At 41.3% G+C, this 21,426-nt stretch overlaps 3 protein-coding genes across 4 annotated transcripts; all 3 read left to right on the top strand.

Moving 5' to 3' along the window:
* Window positions 1-36: 36 nt before the first annotated feature.
* LOC116616213 lies at window positions 37-2,404 on the top strand. Its single transcript, XM_048726087.1, has one exon. The coding sequence runs from the start codon at window positions 302-304 to the stop codon at window positions 1,100-1,102; it is 801 nt and encodes a 266-aa protein (XP_048582044.1). The 5' UTR covers window positions 37-301; the 3' UTR covers window positions 1,103-2,404.
* Window positions 1,137-20,102, top strand: LOC116616211 (probable RNA-dependent RNA polymerase 1). Of its 2 annotated transcripts, XM_032378205.2 has the most exons (4): window positions 1,137-1,260; window positions 13,882-13,910; window positions 15,852-15,971; window positions 16,227-20,102. In XM_032378205.2, exon 4 carries the CDS (start codon window positions 16,290-16,292, stop codon window positions 18,282-18,284), a length of 1,995 nt encoding a protein of 664 aa, XP_032234096.1. In that variant the 5' UTR covers window positions 1,137-1,260; window positions 13,882-13,910; window positions 15,852-15,971; window positions 16,227-16,289; the 3' UTR covers window positions 18,285-20,102. The 2 variants fall into 2 exon arrangements, with proteins under 2 accessions (XP_032234096.1, XP_032234094.1); XM_032378203.2 differs by lacking the exon at window positions 15,852-15,971.
* Window positions 6,102-10,641, top strand: LOC5509286. Its single transcript, XM_032378207.2, has one exon. The coding sequence runs from the start codon at window positions 8,029-8,031 to the stop codon at window positions 8,932-8,934; it is 906 nt and encodes a 301-aa protein (XP_032234098.1). The 5' UTR covers window positions 6,102-8,028; the 3' UTR covers window positions 8,935-10,641.
* Window positions 20,103-21,426: the final 1,324 nt, after the last annotated feature.

Genomic DNA, 21,426 nt, shown 5'->3' with positions numbered 1-21,426 from the left:
TTTTTCGGGTTTCACATGACTTGGTTTGGATCAAGAAACCATAGAAAAGAGTGGAAAACCATTTTGGTGCGCATTTTCTTTATTTTTTTTGCACGTTGTATGTAAAAAAGCGCTTTTTATCTCTAGATAAAACGGATATTGAAATAAGCGCCATAGAAATCCAAGTATCCGAACATTTCCTTACCAGAAAAAGACTATGCAGCCTAGATATCCTTACGATTGCGCGCCTGAGCGCCTGGTACGTTGGGCGTAACGATCGCTCCCATCATGCACCTCTCGCGTAGCAATCGTAATCGGCAAAATGGCGTCTTCCAGTTCCTATGTTTCTAACAGTGATTTCATGGAAGAAGTTCGAAAATGCGACTGTCTGTACAATAGATATCACCCGGAATACAAACAGAAAGAAAAGAAGGCTGAGTGTTGGGCTGAGATTGGAGAAAAATTCAACATTTCCGCTAGCGATGCGGAAAAGAGGTTCAAAAACATACGAACTTCGTACGGTCGCTTTCTCAAACGCATTCGTGGCAGATCTTTAACTGTGGGAAGCTTTCCGATCCCTGAGCATTTCTACGGTTTGGATTGGTTGAATTTCTACATATCTCCGAGACATAGAATGACAAAGCTACAACAAGTTCAGAACAATGGGGATGCCCCATCGTCTAACGATGGCGACGACGATACGATACACGAGCATAAAGAAGATAAACAAGAAGCTACAACGGCTACGACAAAAAACAATACGGGCACGCGACAAGAGCACTTACAGTCCCGACCAAGCCAAGAAAAATCGCGTAATGTTAACCAGAAACCCCTGAACAAAAGACTAGATGATGAAGTGGACAGGGCACTTTTTAAGACAGCAGCTTCCATATGTGAGAATTTCAAAGAAATGGAGAGAAAGCGGCCACACGAGGACTACGAGGAAGATGGGTTATTTTTAAGAAGTTTGATACCGCGAATGAAAAAGCTTTCCCCTCAATCCAAGGCAGCCCTTCGTATCAAAATCGAACAAGCGTTTTATGAAGCCGAGTTCTCTCAACCCTCCACTCACGTACCGATAGTGGTCCATGTGAACGAACCACAAATTAATCAAGAGTTTTAAAAACTTAAAGACACCAGACTTGTAGCCTTGTAGAGACATGTACAGCTTAAGATATCATGTAAAAAGTCTAAGATTTGGCAATTCTTTAAGAAGGAAAGACTGTGCTTTTGCTTTTGGCCGCATGATGGCTGCATGGTGCGAAAGTGCCACACCCTAGGGTAAGTTTCAGAGCACCCAAAGCACTCTCCCTCTGACACCCCCTCCCCTGAGTGGTAAAATTTGAAATAAGCTTCTAATAAGCACCCTCTTTGTAGGAATTTCCTATTCCCTTATTTCTAATCCTGAACAAATATTTGTCTTTGTGTAATTCCAGAAAAATCCATACCCCACCACGGGGGACTGGGAATTCTAGAGGATGGGGGGGGGGGGGGGGGGGGCAGTCAGCCCTATTTTCCTGGGGAGAAATACCCTATTTTCCATATAATCACTGTATTTTGCTGTTGAAAATTGGTGGGTGTATGGTTTTTTCTGGAATTACCCATTTCTAATAAAAAAGCACCAAGTTTCTAGAGAGCATCCCTACTCAATAGCCTTCCCTGTAAGACCTCTAAAAAGATATACAAATAAGCTGGGGGTGCTAAAAGAAGCAAATATGGAACTTGCTATAATTTGGGGCTGTACAACTAATGCTGTAATGCAGTACAATGTAATATAGTAGGAGGGATTTTTGAATCTGTTTGTGGGTGGGTTATGCCAATCATTAAGCTAGCCAAAAAATATTTATAGGTGAAATTTAGGAACAGTCTGTGGCCATGTTTGTGTTTTATTTTTATGGTAATTTTTTAACTTTTGAAGCAAGCATTTACCTTTCTAGTGGCAGTGCAATTGGCGACCAGGGCTGGTCCAGTGGAGTGTGTTCTCGTCCTCGCTTGGGTTGGGGTACAAAAGAATCTCCAAATCTTAGTCTTTTTGCATATGATATCTATGATTGCACACTGTCTCAGTAAAACGCTTGCAAACACTTGCCATTCAACGTACACACACACATTATTGGCCAAGTGTGCAGACTGTGCATCTGCTTATTTTTTTAGGTTTTCCATCTTTTTTATGGACGAAGAGCAAGACACCTTTGAATAAGGGCAATAAAATATTTATTGGCATCAATGCATTATCTTAGGAAAATGGTAACTGTATAAATCATTCATTTTAAAAAGGTTCTATTATAGGGGAGATGGTGTCTTTTTTGCGGTCATGAACCTCCATATCTAGAGCAGGGGGACAGTGAGACTTCTGTATAGGGAGCCTCTTCGAAGCAAACACATCTCTATAAAAGAAGAAGAAGAAAAATATGATTTAATCTGACCTGACAATCCTATTTCATCCTACTAAGGAATTCCTACCCAAGTCGTTTTATTCAAGAAATCGAGACCCCCCCCCCCCCCCCCCGAAAAAAAAAAGACTGGAAATTGAATTTTGCAATAAATTCCTGTGTTCCAGGGCCTTAAATATTCACCTACTACCGGGAAACCCCGGACCCCTAAGAGAGTGGCCTTTTTATGTTCGCCTACCTACCCCCGTAAAATTTGCTGTTCCCACTGAAGCCTCTGATTGTTGAAGCACTTAAAGTAAGGGGGGTATTCTTGTCTAAAAGAAATACCTTAGCCATTTTTTTGTTTGCCCTTTTGCGAAGACATCTAATATGTGTAGGTTTTTTTATTAAATAGGTGTGTAAGCACCAGAAATTCTCGAGAACAAGCTTGCTCTTGAGTCCATGACGTTCGTGCACTACAAATCAGCTCTTTCAGTATGTCCTTCAGCCTTTTATAAAGTCATGCATGTTTGTCACGCGAAAATGTGTATCGACTTGCATGATTTGAGTGCCAGGGGATTTCCTCAAACTGAATAGAATCAAATGTATTCTACATCTACATTTGGGGGGGCCTTGCAAAGGGGGTACCCATCAGGCAAGACATTTGGGGGTAAAATAAATATTTAATAAATAAGAGAAAATAAATAAAAAAAGTTAAATTAAAATAAATAAATAATAAGAAGAATAAGGGAGAATAAAACTAAAGCAGTGGTGTCAAGATAACAAAACATTAAAACCATACCATGACATAAAAAGTCCCAATAGCAGCAAGTGAAAATGCGTCCTGTCTGATAAACTTCAGCCGTTTTCTACCAAACCATTGCGTGAAAAGTCTCAATTTCACGGTCATTGAGGACGCTGACGTTTGCAACGTCAACATCACTATGTTCGCCACTGAAATGATGTCCTTAGTTTATTTTTATCTGTCTCTGACTATATTGTTCTGCTAATTTTATTGCAATTAAATTGGAATTTATTGTCAAACCCGAAACCGCGGTGATCCTAGAACCTAATCCCTCAGAACCGAATCAGAAACGGTCATAGGGGAAGTACTTTAAAAAATAATAATAATAATAATACCTTTTTAACGAGTAAAATCAGCTAGAATCGATGAAAAGGCATTATATAAATATGGTTTCCTGAATTATTTATAGCAAATTCTGTAATTTGTGTGAGTCCTAGACTAATGTCTAGGATTAGAATCCCTTGTCTGGTTTTAGAGGCTTGCAAATCTCTATGCAATCACGAGGAGCAATAATATGCATTTCTAAAACGTTTCTATACCGATTAAGCGCTTACTTGTTGCTAAGTTTTCAAACAGCGATCGTCGTCTTTTGTACTTTTTGGCGCCGATATAATGAATGCTGTGAAGGGTGAAGACCACCCAAGTGGAAGTCACGCCACAGGTAGCCCAGGCAACGGTTGCTTGTTCGTAGCTCGGAATTCGGCTGTTCTGCTGAAAGGGGACGAGTAAAGCGTTTTTTGTGTGAAATGTTGTCAATAAGATTGCCTTAAAACTAAGAGGACGCCTTGTTGTTGTCAAATTCACGTGTAATACACGATTTAGGGGGGGGGGGGGGGGTTCTTAACGGAATTTATGACTTCTCTCCCCCTACTAAGGAAAGAAACAAGGTTGGAGGCGCCATTTTCGGTAGCACTCAAATACCGTCGAAATTCGAGAGGAAAAAACAACAAACAAAATATTTTTATCTCGCAGTCCTATGCCAGGGTACTGTACAGGACCCGAAATGATCCCAGGACCCGAAAAGATCCCAGGACCCGAAATGATCCCCAAAAGTACCCCAACTGATCCTCGGACCCGAACCGAAAATCAACGCCAAGGAATTGCGGTAATGGGCAAAGGGAAAGCAGAAGAAATACTTGCAATTTTGAAGCATAATAAAGGGTTAACAGCAACTCGATTTCTAAACACCGTTTAAAAATATTAAATTCCAACACAATACTTCTATTTATTACATTGCCCGGCGTTAAACCCATAAACAGAGTCCAAAACAAATACACAACTTTAAATTGCTACTGAAAGGAATACAGCATAAACATAGCACAGCTTTGCTCAGATCAACCAAACTTTTGACCTTCCATCACACTCTTAACATTTTGCGGTTCCGACACATGACTCTGACACTATAAATGAGAGTCTCATTTCCGGTAAACATCACCTCTAAAAATTAATATTCATTTGACAACCAAACATGTATTTCACCACGAAATCCTTGTCCACACGAGCGAATATGATTTACCGACACATTTTAGGCAGCCGGTTTGGCCGAGAAGATGGAATGACAAAAGCACACTGAGTAATACACTCGAACAACCCTTCTACTACCGATGCAAAATATTAAGAGGATGTGGCTTTTGTTGAAAGCAATATTATGTGAGTTTTGAATTCCTTCATGTAGTCGTGCGTACACAGGAATTGTTAATTTCTGACTCAACCACTGTATTTCCCCCGCAGTCGTATATTAAAATCTTAATACTATAGTTTTAGTTAATGTAAATTTCCTTTTAATAACACAAACAAAGCTAAATGTTACATATGTTTTTAAAACTGAAAGCCAATCCTTACACATTCCTTTAGTTGTCCATTACTGTAATTCCTTGGGGTTTATTTCGGGGACTCTTGGGGATCGTTTCGGGTCCCGGGATCAGTTGGGGAACTTTTGGGGATCGTTTCGGGTCCTGGGATCGTTTCGGGTCCTGGGATCATTTCGGGTCCTGTACAGTACACTTACATTCGATATGTGGCAAAACATCCGAGCTAAACTATTTTCCCTGGCCGCTAGCCGTATTTTAAAACGAGAAAGTAGCCACAGGCATCCTTGACCGACGCCGTTGTACGATTAGTTACGCTTGACCGCGCTGGGAAGGAGCACAGGTAGCCCAGGCAATGGTTGCTTGTTCGTAGCTCGGAACTCGGCTGATCTGAGAGGGGACGAGTAAAGCGTTTTTTTGTAGAATGTTGTCAATAAATTGCCTTAAAACTTAGAACATGCCTTAATATTATTGACAACATTCTACAAAAAACGCTTTACTATTGGAAGTTTCTTTGAGTATGTGACTGCTAATTTAGAGCGGATGGCCTGTTAAATATTTCGGATTCGAATAGATTTTCCGTCGGACCTCCGGAAGTAAACTGGTGACAATGCGGCTTAAATATAAACTGGACTCAAATTGAACGGGATAAAATCAAATCATTCGAAAGAAGGGGATTTTTTTCCTTATGAGATCTGCATTTTTTTTTGGACCAGTTTCTGATCTGTTCAAACAAAAAATAAAGAAAAATAATAAAGAAAGAAAAAATGAATAAAGAAAAAAAATGTTCCTACCAGCTGCTATTTATACGAGCAAAATCCAAATTCGATTCCCCGTATTTTTTATTCAATTGTATTAAGCTATGTGTAGGATCGCCTTTGAATATTTTACGCTAGTGATAACTGAAATAGAAATTTAGCCTAAATCCGCTAATAAGCGCAAAAATCGCTGTAAATTTTTTTGACGTATTTCCAGCCCTACTCTGTAATTCTATGCAGAAAATAGGTAATTTTGATTTTTTTTTAATTAACAATTACCCCCCCCCCCTTGATATTTGGTAACACAAGGGCTTTGTTTTTAGTGAAAACGAGTCGTAGATAAGCGCAAGCACAAACTCAGATTTCACTAGTTCCATGCCATACCGTGAGTTGATCCAATATGGCGGACAGAAAAGCGTTTGCTGTTGCTGATTATACTTCTTAGAAAAAGGCGTCAAAGACAACTCCCAAAACGGAAAACCAAACGTTTTTGGATTAGAGAATTACTGAACGAAAGTAAAAACCAGGGGGACTATCACAATCTCGTAAAAGAGATGAGACTTGGGGACAGGGAGTTGTTCTTTAGCTTAGTTATTACATTAATGACTAAACCAAACTATTTAGCATTGCTAAAAACTTGGAAGCGATTCAGATGCACTGAGTGAAGGTTTTATTTTTATATACAGTAAGAAACACAATTCGTAGCGGGCTTCAAACTCGCTCTACTGACATTCTATCGGCAAAATTGAAATAAAGGAAGACTCAAACACAATATTAAAAGGTCTAAAGTTTTATTTTTCACGATAAAGTATTTTTTCGCTAACATATAAATTCACCCATGCATTCCTTTATAAACCACTGACAGTAGCCTTGAGCTGCCTTTGGAAAGATGAAGGTCGAAGAAGGCCGGGATTTCATTGGCCAGTTTAGTCACATGACATGAATAATCAATTTGCTGTCCTTTTATCTTCCTTGTGTTTCGTTTTCACTTCACACAGCACAATCGCAAGCACAAGAAAAAGGAAAATTTTGATACCTTGCGCTTATTGCTGCGTCGACTGTTTTTCACGGCTAAATATCTCCCTTGGGCTTGCGTTTGCGCTTATGCTTGCGTCACTAGTGAAGACTAGGCTTTAGGTTCTAGGATCACCGCGGTAACCCGAACGCATCTCTTTCGATTTTGTCGTCCTAGCCGTCGTCGTCGTCCTTGCTTAAGATCCCTTATATGTTTTTTTATCACAAGGACGCAACGGGACAAAGATAGTGTGAATTTTTATTGTCGTGACAATAAAAATAATTTTTATTGTCACGCAAATGCTGGGTCATTATAGCATGGCGCTAATGAACTGTGACAATGCGCTTTGCATTTGCATAACATTGCTAAACATCTCTATGTCTAAAATATCTTTTCCGCTTAGCTATAATGATGGCAAGATATCACAAACAGAATTCCAAAAGAAGTGTTTATTTAAAGTGAACCCACTTCTTTTACTGCTGAAGTAAACATGGCGTAAATTTCGCGCTGAAAACCTCGCGGGCATTGACCCATACGAATTCCAGACAATAGGCCTATTTGCGTAGGGGAACCGCGCCTCCAATCTTTTGTTTCCTTACCACAAACAATAAATATTGAAAGATTTGATGGATATTACAACCCCATAGGCCTTGTCGTCTGTCGTTTGCCCCTGACAGTGAATCTGTTATGTGACATCGCTCCCTTTATCTGATCAGTGATTTTCCTCTCATGTTGATGGAGCTGAGAGAATACAACACAGGTGTTCAACAAACAGAATCCGAGCTCGTAAAACACACACGGACAAGCGTGTGCTGAACACACTTGTCGCCAATCAACTGCTATCCGCTGTGGTTTTGACACGTCGCTCTCGCATTCAGACACCACTTCGTCGCCAGATTCTTGTGAGGTCACCGGCTCCGTGGTTTTGCTGCGAGCGCTCTGTGATCGTCTGTATCGTGTGCGCGGTTAGTTAGTTGTCCATTCTCGAGAGGGCTTTGCTAAATCCAGTATCGATGTTTAAGTAGCACCTGGGCACACGGGGGTGAAATACTTCAGATAGCATGACTTCTTAATGCCGTAGGACTACCGTGAGCTCCCTGAATATCAGGCTCAGGTTTCGAAAGAAGCGTGATTTGTGGAAAGGCTCCACCGGCGTGCGTCACTTGTACTCAAGATCTGACTGCTCAACACAGTACATCAACAACAACCTCAGGCTAGGGAGCAGTGCGCGACATTTTTAGCGTTGTCAACTCGGATTTTACGATACAAATCCAAGTGAATAGCTGACAAAATGGATTATGATTCAGAACAGAACTCTGTTATTGGCCTAGGAAATTCAACCTCGTCGATAAATTCATTGAAAGATGTCAGAAGATACGAAAAGCGGACACTAGCGTGCCCTAGTGGCTGTGGAATTCACCTTCACCTCAACGAGATTCCTTCGCACGACTGCATTCGCGACCTCAAACAGAAGGTACAAGGCATGGAGGAAAATCTGGCGGAGCTCGAGAGCCGAGTGGCAGAGATGTTGGCAATAGAAGCTTATTACAAGGACAAACTTACGACGCAGGAAGGGAAAATGGAGGAAATGACAATTGAAATCAAAGATCTCGTGTTGGAAAGATCTCGTCGGGATGAGATCTTCTCGAGTAAGGAGACGTTTTACAAGGAGCAGAACGCGGCGCTGAAGGAGCAGGTTGCGAAGCTGGAAAAGCGTATGCATGGTTTACCACGGCGTCCTTCTAATGAGAGGGTTAATGAAGACGAGTATGAAGCAGTGCAACGGGTCGAGCGTGACTGGGCGATTAGATACGACAAGCTGCTAGCGGAGAAGATAGCTCTGGAAACTCTCTTCCATCGTAAAGAGAGAGAATTCGCACAGGAAATCGCTGTGATGAAAGAGGAAGTGAAAGCTCTTCGCGATAGTTTGAGATTGGAACGCGATGTTATGGCGCTGGAATACGACCAAGCGAACTTTGACAAGCTACAAGAGCTTATAGACCAGCTAGAAGATGTTGTTAAAAGGAAGAAAGAAGCGGTATATGGGATGGAGCATGACTATAACCAGACAGACGAGGATTACATCTCTGAAGACTTGGAAGATATGAAGATCTTGAACAATAACAATGTAATAAAACACGGTTTTAATACGTCCACCATGGGGAGTTCGGAGCTTGAAATCACCAACAGTGCGTGAATTAAGGTGGCCACGGAGAGTTTGTAGGCTCGTCTAGGCCTTGTTTTTGCCGTAATACCCGCTTGATTCCCCTATTTTAGGAACAGATGGGAAGCAAAGAGTCCTGTCCGATAATGTACTCATTATCCCGTCTGGAATGAATCAACGTGATTATTCGTGACAGGAAATTAGAACAAATTGCTCAGTGAGATACACGAGAATTGTATAGATGTATAAAGTTTTAGGATATTTTAAATTTGAGTTTGGATTAAGGCACGATAAATCTTCTAGGAAATTTGCGCGGATGATCTTTTCATTAGGATAAACAAATTACAGTAAATATTTGCTATTTGCATTGAGGGGAAATTGCTTGTTGAGATAGATATGGAATGTTTGCATAGTGTTAATCAGTTTAGCACGGTACGGTGGCTGTGGTCTCCAGTGCCGCCGCAATGTTTGTTTACCATCAAATACCATTATCGAAAAGTGTTTTGCATCACGTATTGAAGAAACCTTTCCTATGGAAAACATAGTTGAATAAATTTTCCACACATTGAATACTTGAGATCATTTGATGGTTGATCTATGATCTCCTTAGAACCTTCACATTTTCGATATTAAAATTCTGTTTTTTATTTATTTTTTAAGTAGAATAATTGCACTAGGTTTTTACTTTTTTTCTTTAAAGGCAAACTGTGACGTGAAAGCAAAGGAACAGTACACTATAAATCATGTCAAGTCGAATCTGCATAGTTTCTATACTTTGAACTGGGACGGCTGAGATCAGTCGCGCCAAGCGCCCATTAAAACCTGGTGTTTAACAAAAATAGCATTTCGACACGAGAAGCGGATACTAACATGGCTACAGAGTTTAACTTCGGCTTAAAGGGAACCCTTTAAACGGCTGCATTTGCATCACGGCATACACCATGGCCGACGAAAATCTTGCTGAGCTCGAAGGCCGTTTGTCCAAGATGGTTGCAAAGGTGGACAAATTAGCTTCACAAGAAAGCAAAATGGAGATAATGGCTTTAAAAATTAAATATCTTGTGTTGGACAGATCCCACCGGCATGAGATTCTCTCGGATATAGAGACGTTTTACAAAGAACGAAACGCGGCGCTTAAGAAACAGGTGGCGAGGTTGGAGAAAGCTGATGAGTCAGAGTCGCGAAACTGGGTGATTAGATATGACAAGCTTCTAGCGGAGAAAAAAGCTCTGGAGACTCAGTTTCATCAGAGGGAGAAAGAATTCGCCCAGGAAATTGCGTCACTACAAGAAGAAAATAAAGAACTTAAACATAGCTTGAGATTAGAACGCGAGGCTTTGTCGCTGGAATACGACCATGCAAACTTTGACAAGCTACAAAAGCTTATAGATGAGCTAGAAGATGTGGTAAAAAGGAAGAAAGAAGCGATATATGGAATGGAGCTCGACAAACTACAAGAGTTAATAGATCAACTAGAGGAGGCGGTAAAGACGAAGGAAGACAAGGTATATGGATATGAGCAGGTTAGCCAGCGTGACGAGGATTACACCTCGAAGGACATAAACAACAATAATAACATTAATAATAATAGAAGGGAAATACGCTCGAAATTGACGGCTATGGAAAGGAAAAGATACCCGAGATACGTAACCGAGTTAAAGATCGAACTATGAGGTTATTCGAAGAGTCTTTGTCAACCGCTATAATACATCCTAAAAAAATATAATTTGTTAAAAAGCACCACCGTCTGTTTTAGGAAGCCTACAGAAGTATAGTACGAGACTTTTAATACTCTCTGGCTTGCGTGTTAAATCACGCTTACTCTATCTTCCTCTCCCCCACTACGACCCCAAGCAAAACAGTCTAGTAAAATAATCCCCGAGCCAAAACAAAACATCGCACAAAGAAAATACAACACCCAACTGCCTACACCATGCCTAGGGGTCACACAGTTCCCATGTCGCGAACAAAAACATCAACAAAACGCTGTACAACTTCTTGGCTATCGTAAATTAATGTTTAAAATACTTAGGTGTTCGAGGGCTTTAAGTATGAAAAAGTTTTCGTCTATAGCGCGGAAGTAGAGTTCAAACCAACAGACAGATTTTACACCTTGTTATAATTCAGTGGTCCATTTATTAAGATCATCGCCCGTTTGCAGCTGATCTCCTATTAACTGATCGTAGGAGAGATAATGAAGTGGAGTTTACAGATAACCCCTGGGTGATCACGACCTGATACCAGACCCTCTAGAAAACACTCAGGACTCTATCTTTTTTCCACTACGGACAGACATTATACAAAGTGATCATTTTATTTGAATATTTCAGAGTTCAATTTGTGACTTGGGATTTGTTTTGTGGTCAATAACTGTGCTGAGTAACATTCGGCTTATGACAGCGCCACACGGGGATAGATGCTTTATCTGAACATACGGATTGCCTGTGTGTAACAAAAATTTAAATTGTTCGAATCACGCTTTAGAATTGACCGCTTTAAAAACTGTGCGCTTTAGTACTGACCGCTTTACAAACTACGCACTTTAGCACTGACCGCTTTACAAACTACGCGATTTAGTACTGACCGCTTTACAAACTACGCGATTTGGCACTGACCGCTTTACAAACTGCGCGCTTTAGTACTGACCGCTTTACAAACTACGCGATTTAGTACAGACCGCTTTACAAACTACGCGATTTAGTATTGACCGCTTTACAAACTACGCACTTTAGTACTGACCGCTTTAAAAACTGCGCGCTTTAGTACTGACCGCTTTACAAACTACACGATTTAGTACAGACCGCTTTACAAACTACGCGATTTAGTATTGACCGCTTTACAAACTACGCGATTTAGTACTGACCGCTTTACAAACTACGCACTTTAGCATTGACCGCTTTACAAACTACGCACTTTAGTACTGACCGCTTTACAAACTGCGCGCTTTAGTACTGGCCGCTTTACAAACTACGCGATTTAGTATTGGCCGCTTTACAAACTACGCGATTTAGTATTGACCGCTTTACAAACTACGCGATTTAGTATTGACCGCTTTACAAACTACGCGATTTAGTACAGACCGCTTTACAAACTACGCGATTTAGTATTGACCGCTTTACAAACTACGCGCTTTAGTATTGACCGCTTTACAAACTGCGCGCTTTAGCACTGACCACTTTACAAACTGCGCGCTTTAGTACAGACCGCTTTACAAACTACGCGATTTAGTACAGACCGCTTTACAAACTACGCGATTTAGTATTGACCGCTTTACAAACTACGCGCTTTAGTATTGACCGCTTTACAAACTACGCGATTTAGTACTGACCACTTTACAAACTGCGCGCTTTAGTATTGACCGCTTTACAAACTACGCACTTTAGTACTGACCGCTTTAAAAACTGCGCGCTTTAGTACTGACCGCTTTACAAACTACGCGATTTAGTACAGACCGCTTTACAAACTACGCGATTTAGTATTGACCGCTTTACAAACTACGCGATTTAGTATTGACCGCTTTACAAACTACGCACTTTAGTACCGACCGCTTTAAAAACTGCGCGCTTTAGTACTGACCGCTTTACAAACTGCGCGCTTTAGTACTGACCACTTTACAAACTGCGCGCTTTAGTACTGACCACTTTACAAACTGCGCGCTTTAGCACTGACCACTTTACAAACTGCGCGCTTTAGTACAGACCGCTTTACAAACTACGCGATTTAGTACAGACCGCTTTACAAACTACGCGATTTAGTATTGACCGCTTTACAAACTACGCGCTTTAGTATTGACCGCTTTACAAACTACGCGATTTAGTACTGACCACTTTACAAACTGCGCGCTTTAGTATTGACCGCTTTACAAACTACGCACTTTAGTACTGACCGCTTTAAAAACTGCGCGCTTTAGTACTGACCGCTTTACAAACTACGCGATTTAGTACAGACCGCTTTACAAACTACGCGTTTTAGTATTGACCGCTTTACAAACTACGCGATTTAGTACAGACCGCTTTACAAACTACGCGATTTAGTATTGACCGCTTTACAAACTACGCGATTTAGTACAGACCGCTTTACAAACTACGCGATTTAGTACAGACCGCTTTACAAACTACGCGATTTAGTATTGACCGCTTTACAAACTGCGCGCTTTAGCACTGACCGCTTTACAAACTACGCACTTTAGCATTGACCGCTTTACAAACTACGCGCTTTAGCACTGACCACTTTACAAACTACGCGATTTAGTACTGACCACTTTACAAACTGCGCACTATAGTACTGACCGCTTTACAAACTGCGCGATTTAGTATTGACCGCTTTACAAACTACGCGATTTAGTACAGACCGCTTTACAAACTACGCGCTTTAGTACTGACACTAACTGCGCGCTTTACTACATATTTTATCAATAACCATTTCACTGTGCAAGATATAAGGAGGCTAGCGTGACAGCTAGCGTGACAGCTAGCGTGACAGCTAGCGTGAAGCGTGACAAGCCCAGCAATGCTTTTAGTATATTGCCCTGTATTTTAATTATGATACAAGGGTTATAGAAACACGAGGAGATTAAAATCTTATTTCCCGTGCTAGTTTTCCTATGAAGCACTAAATAATGATCGACAACCCGCTAAAGGATAGACACAGACACAATCTGCCACATGCTAAGAGAAACATGAGTCTAATATGCAAAAAAATTGAAGGGCTTCGAATCTTAATCCTTGCTAACTTCATCCGTCGGATTTGTTTACACTTAAAACCCGCAGTAACTCAGCTATTTTCGTTGCACTTGAGAAATTGGTAACTACTCTAAAATCTGTCCTCTCGGGCCAAGGTTCTATGACGTCACTGTAAACAAAAACCGGCCTCGAGGACTGGGGCTAAGGGATTCTTTTGAGCAGGAGAAAGAAGTTAAGGGCTGTGTTTGAGGAGAGGAGTAGAATTACGTTGCGTTATTGACTTCTCTTTCCGTCACAGGACAGAATTTCAAGATTCAGGATTTAACTGTAAGTAGAACACAAAATATATAACGATCTCATATTGTGTTTCCGTCTGTTGACAAAACTTCGAAAATTCTCTTATTGACAGTCCTTTATAATGGGGCTAAATTCGGAAGACGTGTGCTACTCTGAGTCGTAGAAAAAATAGTATTAATTACAGACAATAAATTATAATTCCGTCTATACATCTGTGTATATTTATTCCGATGTCCTGCATTCGAAATTCATACGCTAGAAAATTTGCAATAATCTTCAGCCTAGTTTTTTTTCTTTCATCTGTAGATGTTTGTTTGACTTTACTCTCAAACACCCACTGTTTCCATAAAATATTCGGTAGAGAGATGTTACAGGAAATCTAGCTTGGACTTTCCTCTATTCCAGTTTAAAGTTGATTTACATTTTGCATCCATCAGAAATGCTTCGAATGGACAAGAGGATTGACCTCTGTTCCTTTTCTATTGTTTTCTTTTGTGTTATCTTTAACAAAGCAGGCATGCGATCAATGGACCCTAAACTTTACCAATAAACGTTATCAGTGACTAAGCCAGGTTTTTGTAAGAGGAAATTAATTATTTCTTATGTGTCGTAGGATTAGTTTTCATGCAATTTTTAGCTGAATTTGGCAAGAGTTTTTCCGCAGCTCAAAAATCCTCTATTGTTGTTTCGTTGAATCTCATACAATATCAAAAACAAGACAATGTCAAAGATTTTAATACCGGGAATCAAATACTTTATCCCAAAACAACAATGGGTCGTTGCCAGAATAAACTTGGAAACGTCTCTCAAACTCAAATGTCAAGTACGCGGTGCTGTTGTCTTAATGCTTTGTTTCGAACGCTGATCACTTTTATCTTTAAGGGTAACGCCATGTTTGTCGTGACATACCGGTCACGCTACGGTGTCTATTACTCTTGGGCCATAATAAAACAAGCATGGATTGATTTGTCATGTTATAACTCTCATCAAGCGAAAGGGGAAAAAGTCCTGTCTCGGGCCCGTCTTTGAATAAGCGGTTGTGCAACAACCTTAATAAGCGATGACACAATAGGTTAAAAAAACATTGAAAATATTTAGTATCAAATGATTTTGTCTATAAAAATGCAATTCTTATAATGTTTTGTTAAAAAAAATTGTCACCGGATGGGATCCACACTTTTCTATTCTACGTAAAGCGGAGAAGAAAGAGAAGAAATGAGCGTCCCTTCTTCCTCCCTACTTACTTCGCTTACACGTGATTTTCACATGCCCCTAAGCTCTTGTACGTCTCTTCTACCTTCTTCGTTTACCCTTCTTTCGCTAGAGAAAAGCCGTATAGGTTTAAAAAAAAAGCACATTATCTTTTGCATTTATTTCACCGTTAATTCTCCTTAAAGCGTTGCTTGGGTCTCCATAGCGACTATATAGTACAAGCAGGTAGATATTTGTGAGATGATCATAGACAACAAAGGTAAAAAAAAAGGAAAAAATCAATGGTCCTGCAATTTCCTAAAGGAACTAAATTTATATATTTATAGATGTTCTTTATTTTTGATGACCTTGCACGATATATGAAATTTTAAAGTTGTCATCTCTTAATACTGATGAACCGATAGTCGACGCATTTTGTGCTGACCTGGCTCTATTTTTGCCGACGTCGGGCTTTCAGCCCTACGATCCTCACAATGGCTGTTAATCGAGCCTAGCACACAGCACGCGAGTATCGGAAACCATTGTTTTCAAAAGAATTTGGATGCTTACGCCGATAAAGAATTTATCTACACCTATTTCAAATAAGCTGCACTGTGAACAGAGATCTCATGTGTAAACCCGCATCGTATAATGCATTTTATCCCGAGTTTCTCAACCAACCAAATCGCTTGTTCTTGCGATGTTCCCGAGTTTTATATACTAAAAGCTGATATTTTTAATGGCATTTTTTAAACATTTTTTTATTTTTGTCCAATCAAGGACAGTTATGTCCCTGGCATAGCCGACTCTGTCTCACTTCGCAAACGAGCTCAGCGCCTATTGCAAGCTGAACATATAAAGCGTTAGGTTTTGTGGGAGACCGCCGCAGGAGCACTAACGGTAAAGAGAAGTTAACGTATTTGATTTTTTGCTTTACCGTTTTGTCTCAATGCTGTTCTGTTTTTTCATACTCTCCAAAGTTATTCATCATTGAGAGTGATTCATCATTGCTTACTGACCTTGAACGTATAGCGTATTTTTTGGAGAAACAATTTCAGACAAAAACAGCAGATACGAATCAAAGCTAAATATAGAAATCACGCACAAGGTTAGCTATATATACAACGCTTAGAAAAGCTCATTTGTTTTCACCAGAATACAAGCATCCTGGCGTCTTCGACAACTACCAAAACCCGCCGCATCAGCGAGCAATCATCTATGTCCTACCCCTACTTCGTCCCGGATAATCTTGTGGTGCACCCCCCTGAAGGGCACTTAGAGAGGGGACTAGTGAAGCACATTGTAATCCGTGGAAGGGAGTTCAAGTCCTTCGCGTATCGGTACGTTGAGAAGAGCCTGCTGTTACAGCATCTTAGCTTGTCAGCGGGGATCCATGTGTTGGACAGGCTCGTGGTGATGTGCTTTCGCCCATGCGCAGATGGATCGAACGATCACGTGATTGATGTGCTCCAGAGGGGGATTTGTCTTGAAGGCGCGACATATAAGTTTCTGGGTCACTCCGAGTCGCAACTCAGAGAGAAAACGTGCTTTCTTATAAACGACTCTGAGCTTGCGATTCACGACATCTTGGCGAAATTTGTGGACTTCGACAAAATCAAGGGGCCGCGGAAACAGGCAGAATGCGTAGGACTCCTCCTTGAGAGTTTCGACAAGACGCTTTATCTCAAAGAAGACGACTTTGTTGTCATCAAAGACGTCAAAAGATCGGGGATGAATTTCACCAAAGGGTGTGGTTTCATGTCGCTACAGTTCGCCACTGCCATTCAGATGCTGGAGGGTCTTGCTGCCCCTCCAAGTGTAGCTCAAGTCATCCATCAGGGATTCGCAGGTGTTCTAGTGCTTCGCACTGACTTGAACGCTGTACAGGTGGAGTTCAGAGAATCCATGAAGAAGTTTTCCATCCCAGACCCGGAGATCCGGGAAGTTTTTTCCTCCGTAGGTGTCCTTGACTACTCCAAGCCTTACCGCTCTGGATACCTCAACACGCAGATTGTCATGCTATTGGCTGATGGCGGGGTGTCTTGCGACTATCTCAGGCACTTACAGGACGAGTATTACGACTTGTTGAACAACTTGTCTGCGAGCAAGACTCGCGCGGCGTTCTTCCTTAGAACTACAGGGAACATCAGCCTCTTGGCCAGCGTCAAGCAGATGGGACTGGAATACACGTGGACGGACTTGGAGAAATTACGGAGCAAGGAACTGGACAACATGAAGCGTGCGGATCAGTTGGAAGGTGGCCGAGGGCTACCCAACTCTCATCACGGCCGGAAGACGCGATTGAGGGTGCTTGTACCTAAGTCTCGGATGGTGTTCGGAGTATGCGACCCTTATGAGGTTCTGCGACAAGGTGAGTGTTACTTCAGACCAAGTATCTTTGACGAGGACGAGGGAGACTTCCAGGCTGCGAATAAAGTTGCAGTGATCCGCAACCCTTGTTACCACCCTGGTGACGTCAGGGTACTGAAGTTAGTCCGTAATAAGCCCGAGCTCAATCACTTGAGGGACTGTATCGTGTTCCCCGTAAGGGGACGCCGCCCGCATGCCCTGGAGTGCTCCGGGGCAGATATGGATGGGGACAAATTCTTCGTCACTTGGGACAATAATCTCATCCCGCGTTGGAGAGTAGCCCCTTACGAGTATGGGCCCAGTGCTGTGGGGCACCTCGGGGGCACTCTTCGCGCAAGCAGCAGGGAGTCCTTCAGGAGTATTAAGCGGCAGGTTCGGCAGCGGGGCCAAGTGAGGATGCCCTCACTATTTGGGAGCCCGGATGACTACGATCGTCAGCGAAAGCTCAAATTCCGCCAAGGTCTTGCAGAATACTTCGCAAAATTCGAAATAGATATCTTTGGCAAGTTAGATTCGGTGTTTATGAAGTATGCATCAGTCTGCGGTCCGTCATCCCCTGAGTGCCGACAGCTGCACAAATGCTTCGCGCACCTGGCAGCGGGAGGGACTGGGAACGAGGAGGAGCGAACAGTTGACCGCCTTGAGAAGGCGTTTGAGAGCCTCGATATGGAAGCGAGGCCAAGGCCTGGGATCGTTCGGCGCGTGGGGGTGAGGCTCGGCTTGGTAAAGCCCGAGTTCCAGGAAGGAGATGACGTATGGGAAGCGATGGAGAGGAGAGCCCGAGAGTTCCTGGGACGAGATGAGGCGAGTAGTTCAGCGGCTGACAATAGTTTGCAGGAATAGGTCCTACCCATGATGCATTGGGTGCCTTTAAAACACTGCCACTGACGAGGTGGAATTGCTGGTTTTCATTCGCCGATTTGTAGGGCCAATTATGTGTCCATGTCCATTCAGTCTTACTAATACCCTGACACTACTCACAGTTTTTTGGTATCATACCCAAATTTCCGAGCTTTCCGATACCAGTCTTCATATGACAGGCCGAGCGATAAGTGCCACCACTGACATTTGCGAGTCGCGCTTTCGGGTTTTCGGTGGCGCGGGAACCAGTGGAACCCTGGGTAATCTTGGTAATCTGGCTCAGTCATTCGTTTATGTCGGTGTTGAGATCGACTCAACTCAACGGTACATTTTTAGGAACTCGGTGCAAGCCACGCTTAGCTTGGTTTTATTTGTATTTCGAAATCGTGAATTTTGAGACACGGTTTTAACTAAAAAAAAATACCAAATGAGGCAGCTCCACAAATTTGACCCTCCCCCTAAGAAAACGTTACACATTTAGCCACCCACAAGAAATGGCACTAAATTGGCTTCCACAACACGTCCAGATGTTTGAACGAGATCAAAACATTTTCATCAAACATTCGTGTTGAATGTACATGTTTTACAGTTTAGCTGGCCATTAAACTCATCACACGCACGCTTCGTGCTCTTATATCGTCCCAGGGCTCGTGTATATAATGGGCAAGAGTTGGATATCAATATTTCACGAACATGTTGGCCAGGCGTTAAGGTTGATACTATACAACAGAATAATTCAGAGTTTAAAAAATCAGCAAGTCCATTTTTTCTCAGGAAATTTCATTGATTACTTTGTCTGGTGCTTAACACTTCTTGCTGGGTGTAATTAGTGGCAAAGGAAAGAAGTAGACGGGGGTGATCGTCCTATCTTTTAGGGTATAAAATTCTACTAACTGACATTCCTTAGGGGGTGCTTACGCTAATGGATCATCATGTAGTCAGGAAAGAGATGTGCTTGATGGCGTCTGTGTGAACATCCTTTTAAGTGCTTTGAGTAGGAATTGCTTCGACCACCCCTAATGTTCTATCTTTTAGGGGTAAGAATCGCTTGTCGCTACACCCAAAGTGCTATCCCTTAGGGTTAAATCGATTTTGCCGACGATCACCCTCGTCTGTTTTTATAGGAGTCCCCTCATCCGCCCCCCACCCGGAAGATTTCTATGTCTGTACTTGTGTATTATGGACATTCTCCAACACGGGTACTATTTTTCATAATTGTTGATGGTTTATTGTATATACATGACTTACTGAACAAAGAAAAAAAAAAGATTATTGTATATATGACGCTACCGAACAAAAAATAAAATTAAAATGACCATAATGTGGCCGTGAGAAGACAAACCTCTGTAACAGACCTGGTTAGTAATAATTTCGGCCAATAATTTCTTGGAAGGTTTTCAGGTTGGCTTATTTTCCACCGGGTCGGTGGAATTTTCTAGTATTTCTTTAATTTTTTTTTGTTGAGTGGAAAATTTCTAGGGGCTCATTTTTTTTGGCAAGAAAATATTCCACTAACTTCCCCATAGTAGAACTGGACAAATTAGGACCTGTGATTGTTGTCAATTACCGTAATTGCTCCAATAAGCAGCGGGGCACATATTTATGTATTTTTATTTTAAGATATAAAAGTGCTATTATATGCGAGGTCATTTCACATGTTATAAAAAGGAACTAAAAACTCTATCCCATATATACAGTATATGCTAGTGTCCCTTATACAGGGTTTGTACAGTTTTTCACGAATCAAATTTAATGAGTTTATGAAGTAATTCAAGAACTAGTAAAAATGTTGATATCGTTGTCTAGTGAGCCAAAATGTATTGTTGTTATATTTCATATAGAATCAAAAAGCCCAAACTGTCGCGATCTCGTACCAGAACAATGAATACAATACACCAAAAACTGGAAATCGACTCTGCCAAATTTTTGTCTTTAATAAGACTTCTTCAGGGCAGACTGAAGAAGGTGAATCGTTACAAGCTTATTTACCTTTACCTTAACCTTATACGCCTAACGAAATCATTAATATCCTTACGTAAAGCAAAAACATCCAACTCATTAGGAGTAGGACAAAATTTAAGACCCTTAGAAAGAAGAGCAACCTCCCCACGGCTAAGTTCCCGGCTAGATAAATTAACAACTAGGTTAAGGGAATTTTTTTATGATCCGGATGCCGTAGATGCAGATTTTTCGGAAACCCCAGCTTTTAGAAAAAAATCATCTTGGTGTCCGGAAAAAGGTCGCGAAATTGCTATAGAGGCGTACGCTAAAGCCTTGGAGGAAGAGATCTTATCTTCAACCAAACAAGGTAAGATTTATAGTAATTTGACACAGGATGAACGGCGAGCTCTTAAGGATTTAAGGTATGCTAAGGATATAGTTATAAAAGAGGCGGATAAGGGGTCTGGGGTAGTGGTCATGGATAAGGGTAAGTATATTCAAGAGGCACTAAGACAGCTCAGTGACAAGGAGGTATATAAGGAAACCAAGGATCTCACGCAGTATATTACGGAGCTAGTAAATAGAAGGGTACGTAAGTTGTCTGCTGATGGATTTATAGATGATAAGACTCTAGATTATCTTATCATCAATGGTAAGCCTAGGGCAGGTCGATTTTATCTCCTTCCTAAAATACATAAGAAGGGTAACCCAGGTAGGCCAGTCATATCGGGGTGTAATACTTGCACTGAAAAGATATCTGAGTTTGTAGATTATCATATTAAGGATTTGGTGCCATCTATACCATCCCATATTAAGGATACTAAACATTTTCTTAATATAGTGAGAGATATGGGAACTTTACCTCAGGGGGCTATCTTAGTCACAGCAGATGTGGTTGGGCTTTACCCCCACATACCCCATGATGAGGTGTTGGAGGCTCTTAAAGCCGCTTTGGACAAACGTGGTAAGTTAACAGGTAATTATATTCCTACTGAGGACCTTTTGGACTTAGCTCGCATTGTCCTGGAGAATAATAACTTAGTATTTAATAAGAAGCATTATTTACAGGTATTAGGTACGGCTATAGGTACTAGAATGGCACCATCATATGCTAATCTTTTTATGGCTAAAGTTGAAAAGGAAATCATAGATTCTAGAACTGGCTGTAAATTACGAAGAATAC

Source organism: Nematostella vectensis, chromosome 4 (genome assembly GCF_932526225.1).
Source record: "Nematostella vectensis chromosome 4, jaNemVect1.1, whole genome shotgun sequence".
NCBI lineage: Eukaryota > Metazoa > Cnidaria > Anthozoa > Actiniaria > Edwardsiidae > Nematostella > Nematostella vectensis.
This window is presented reverse-complemented; position numbering and strand designations above follow the sequence as displayed.